The 5188-nt window shown below is 38.1% G+C and overlaps 1 protein-coding gene across 3 annotated transcripts in view; it reads left to right on the top strand.

The window, feature by feature from the left end:
- The window catches only part of pacrg (PARK2 co-regulated), a 202832-nt gene that overhangs the window by 89587 nt on the left and 108057 nt on the right, over positions 1–5188 (top strand). For 2 of the 3 annotated variants that reach the window (XM_024292218.2, XM_024290684.2), the window contains one exon: positions 4874–4924. In XM_024292218.2, coding sequence (XP_024147986.1) covers positions 4874–4924 — 51 coding nt within the window. Of the gene's footprint in view, positions 1–4873; positions 5046–5188 lie in introns of all 3 variants that reach the window. The other variant, XM_024291468.2, reaches the window with a different exon arrangement.

Raw genomic sequence — 5188 nt, 5'->3', positions numbered from 1 at the left:
ACTTATTTTCAAAATAAAAGATGCTCTGTGCCAAACAGGATCATCTTAGTGCAGCTCTGGGCAGCTAGTAACTAATGTTGTGCAGAAAAAGATAATATGTGCTTTTTACTCATAAAAGATCAAACTTTTTACCAAAGTTTTGCTTTGCATATAAAATTTGTTCATTCTGGAGGTAGAGTTGAGCAAACAAGACGTCTTCAGGTCAACAGGGATGTAAAAACCTACATAGTTTATCATCTATGCCCATCTCAACCACCAATTTATAAATTTAAGTAATCTAAATTAAATAAATACTAATAAAGTAATCCTTACGTTAAAAAATGCTATTTTATTTTTCTTTTATTTATCTTTTTTTTGTTTGTTTTTTTCCCTCGTTGTCCTCAGTAGTCTTACACTGCTGGGTTTTGTTATTTTAGTTCGCGGTTGGTAGTCTTGGTTTGCAGGCTTTGTTTATTTGTTTTCTTTAGGTAGTTTTGGTTAGTTGGAGCTGCTGACTCCGACGGTCGACATGACTGGGTCAGCAGTCTCCATTTTATGTTACAACCCTTTCTTCCTCATCACATCACTGACCACTTTCCCGCTAGGCTAAATGAGGGGCTGTAAGGTTATGAACACATATCCCCAAAATGCCACCAACCTAAATGCAAGTTTTTCAACAAATCATGCAGGTGGCCGCGCGGCAGCAGTCGCATTTTTACACACCGCTTAAATTTCTTTACATATGTCCGCCATCTTCGGTAAAAGACCAGAAGAGGGCATGTTAAAAACACAATTTTCATCTATAAACATTTTCAAAAATTGTTTGAAAGACAAAGTAGTAGATTAGCGGCTGAATATATCAACGCCTTCGTCCAGTGTGACAGTACCATGTTTGGAATATACGAATTTGTTTGAACATGCTCCAAGAAAATGTGTTTTCTTGCACGACGGAGCTGCCCAGGGCTAATTGCTGCTACTGGGCTGATTGTCTTTCTGTGCTACGCTGTCATTGACTCCCTGGACTACAGGAGGATTCCCACAGGCACCCAAAGACAAACAAAACTGGGCGGACAATCAATAACGGATGCAGGAGCCACAGCTCAGCACAGCTGCTGATTAGCATTCCCTGGAAAAGCATGTGTATGTGTGTTTGTGTTAGGTGAGTCTGTGAGGCACTTGATGCTAAAATATGTCTTTTATATGATTTTGAAGATTAAGGTTCAGTCACAATCCCAAGTCATTACTTGTTAACATTTCTAGTTTACATATAAATATATAATACATACATTTTCTTAAAATAAAATAAAGAAAAAAAAATGTTTCTTGAAGAACTTAACCAATACCTTACATGAATAAAACATTTCGGATTTGTGTCAAACATACGGGTTGAACTTTCAGATGAAAAAGCGGTTTGAAACACAACACTTCAGATCTGAACTTTAAGCCAAAGCAAATAACAGTTAAAAAATTCTTATTTTCACCCCCAAAAAATCCACAAAGTAGTCAAATTGCTCTTTCCTCAAAGCATATGAGAAGATATGATTTTAGGATCACATTAAACTGGTATCACACACAAGCAGGATCAAATTAAAAAAGTTCTTAGTTTTCTATCATTTTCTACATTCCTGTATTTTTAGATTGTCATTTATGTTCCACAGATTGCCACTTCTTTCAGGTTAATGTGTGTTTTGAGTAGAGCCGTCAATCGATTGAAAAAATGAATCAGATTATTCCCACTTTTGGGTTGTGATTTGTCTCAAATAATCACAATGTTTTACGAGGTAAATTTTACCACAATATGCAGCTTTTGTACAAAGACATGTCAGAGAGAAGCTGTTTCCCTTCATTCTTACTTTCTAAAATGTTTAATTTTAAAAAGTGTTGTGTGCACAAAACACAACACTAAACTCTTATGTCCGCAATAAATCTCCAAAAAACTAAAGATGCTGATATAAAGCCATAAGAAACAAACGTTTCTGCACTTTTAATGGTTCGGTTGAATACTCGATTCTGATTGGCTGTTGGATGAGGACGCACCCCTAAAAAAAAAAAAGAGCTTCCGGTCACAATGTTCTAAATGTGCAGACTTCTTCAAAACAAACTTTTGCTTCATTTTCTGGACAAAAACAAGTGGTAAGAGGAGAACTTTCTCTCTGAAGTGATACTGATTTAACATATCTTGAAGATCAGCGTCACATTGCTTTGTTTAGCTAATATTTTAGCAACATGCTAACGTTTTGGCTAGTTTCTTATCTACTGCACTGGGTTATTTTTTAAGCTAATTTTGAGTTAAGCTTTTATAATTATAACAACAGGCTAAAAGTTTTGACTAATTTAGTTTACTGAGAAATTTTAGAATTTGAGGAGTTTAAATAGTGTTAAAGCAATTTGCTAGCTATGGCATCTGAGGTTTTACAGTAAATTGGAGTTTAGCTAATATTTTGGCAGCATGCTAACGTTTTTTTGTAAGCTAGTTTAGAGTTTAGCTTCTATTTTAGCAACATGCTGACTTTTTAGCTAATTTATTATCTATTGAGGTTTTTTACAGGCTAATTTAAAGTTAAGCTACTATTATAGCAACAGGCTAACGTTTTTAAATTATTAAAATTACTGAGGAATTTTGGGGGAGTATTTAAGCCACAAGCTAGCTAGCTTTTTAAAATTTAATTTGGCATCTACGTCTTTTTGGGTTCATTTATATATATAGCTCATATATAAGCAACAGACTAAATATTTTGGAAAAATGGGCATGCATTGGGGATTTTTGAGCAATTTTACTACAAATTTTCCAAAAAATTAGTTCAACTTCAGCGTTCTTTAACAAAATGTCAAGTTTTTTTTGTTTTGTTTTTTTAGCAAATTTAACATTTTACAAATAGCTTTTTGCATTTTCAGCAACTACATTTTCAGCACATTTCAGCACATTTCAGCAGCTACATAGCATTATTCCAGCTAATGCAAAATTTCTAGTTTATTTTTTAAGTGACCATGGTATTAGTAAGATTATGCCTGACGAATAGTGCGTCATCAAAAATAAATGCACACCGTGGAAGCCTGAACCGGTGGAAAACGGTTCCTTCACGGAGTGTAATTAATTGGCTTTAATTAACGAGTATATTTTTTGATTAATCGTGTGTGTTAAAGCATAAACATTGACAGATTATAGTTTTAAGACAATATTTGAGCTATAAAATGAAGCAGATCCCTGCAATACAAGTGACAGAATTGCAATTTTTCAGAAACAATTTAAGTTTGTCCATTTCATAAACGTCTTCATCCTAACTTTTAAAACTTTTTAGTATGTTAAAGTTATGTAAATGCATTTAAATTTAAAAATATACACTCTTTTTTTCTAAGAAAAAACTCCCACTCAAAAGCAGAAGCCAGAAGCTTTCAGACCAAACGCATCTTTGTCATCTTTCCTAATTTATTTAATTAAATTTTTTAAATATTTTTACATCCATTAGTACTTTAATACATAAATAACAAAAACAATATTTGTCAGAAAGTTTTCACATTATATTTTGCATCTTTAGTTTCCACATAGACGGTTTGTAGCATCATGCCTTCCTGTGGGCCATCGACTGCCACCGGCTGTCAAGCAGTGCAGTGCTGTGTTGCCCTTTTGCCTTTTGTCACCCCTTCTGCCCCTTCTTTCCCTCTCAACTCGTCTCTGAGCTCGTGTTTGCTTTTGTCCTCGCCTCCAATCAACCTGACTCACAATGACGATCTTGACCAAGTGCAGAGAAAGGTCAAGGTTGGACAGCAAATTGCCTCAAAGCAATCAGCCTTGTCTGTGTGCGGTAACGGCGAGGGCTCCCCGTCTCTGTTTGTGTCGCCATCTTGGCCCTCTCTTCTTCTCCTTCTCTCCGTCTGCAGTCTCTCTTCCCCGTGCATGCTGTGTTTACCCGAGGGATTTGACGTGTGTCAGGGAGGATTGGCAGCAGGAATGGAGGGAGGGTCAGCCCTGATTTGAAGTCTCAGCTCTGCCAGACGAGAGTTAGGAACTTTTAAAGCACACGGTGTCACTGACTCTGTGACATTTTAGCAGGGAGCAGCGTGACCCAACAGCAAGCTCGTCTACACTTGGATACATAAATATAAATGAGAATATCCGACTGCACGTGTCTGCTTGTGGCTTCACTACTGTGGTGACCATTGAGAGTTTGGATTTCCTTTCATTGACATAAAAAAACAGATGTACCTCCAGCCTCTTTGCATTCGGATCAACAATAATGTCATCTGAGTGTACTTTAGCTGCTGATAGTCCAGGTTTAAATATACCAGCAGTAACTGGATCTGGTGTCTAAATACTGGGTGAGCTGTGCAAATTTTCAGAACACGCATACACAGTGGGTCAAGGCGAGTCTCTTTTGGATCAGCTCTGCATGCCTGTCCCGCGTCCTTAAAGGGCTTGCCTTTGATGGGTTTTGACACAGTCCTTGCTGTAATGTATTCCTGCGTATCCCTCCCCAGCCAACAAACATCAAAGGGTTCCCGGTGCCCAATCGTTGGATGAATGTCTTCATCCACCACCTGATTTGGTTGCTTGCAGCTTTGTGTCTGTCCTGCAAATGGTGTAAACAGGTGTTAAACATGTCAGCCCACAAGATGCCACATGCCGCTGTGTCATGATCCCCCAAACAGCTGCGAAACCCCACCATTGTGTGTGGGGGGGTGTTTATTGTAGGGGCTTGAAATAGTCACTTGAGGGGATTAGGCCAAGAATCTGTTCAAATCCAAGGACAAAGAGAGAAGGAGCCAGCTAAGAAAAGGGATTTTTATAGGTGTAACCTCAGACCCACTTCTTCCAAAACTTCTGGGTTTGCTGCCCAAACGTTACCTCATGAACAACAATTAAACAGATAAAGTAATTATACTGTCTTGTCCACAGGTGGACATTGAGAGGATCGACTACCACCACTACCTTCCCTTGTTCTTTGAGGGCTTGAGAGAAACCACTCATCCATATGAGACTCTGGCCTGTCACGGAGTCTACGACATGCTTGACCATGGAGGGCCCAAGATCCTTCCTGTGATTCCTCTCCTTGTGCAGCCTATCAGGGGTAAGTTTAAAGCTGGAACTCCAGACAAAGGCTGCATCTTTTCTAACATACCCTGCTCTGGTATGTTCTAGTTGGCTGGACACACCAGAACCAGGTAATCAGTCATGAGTAGGGTTTAGATATCTAGAATTATGTAGACATTG

The sequence above is a fragment of the Oryzias melastigma genome, linkage group LG22 (genome assembly GCF_002922805.2).
Source record: "Oryzias melastigma strain HK-1 linkage group LG22, ASM292280v2, whole genome shotgun sequence".
In the NCBI taxonomy this organism is placed as follows: domain Eukaryota; kingdom Metazoa; phylum Chordata; class Actinopteri; order Beloniformes; family Adrianichthyidae; genus Oryzias; species Oryzias melastigma.
The sequence above is the reverse complement of the archived record's forward strand: the minus strand, read 5'-3'. Positions and strand labels throughout refer to the sequence as shown.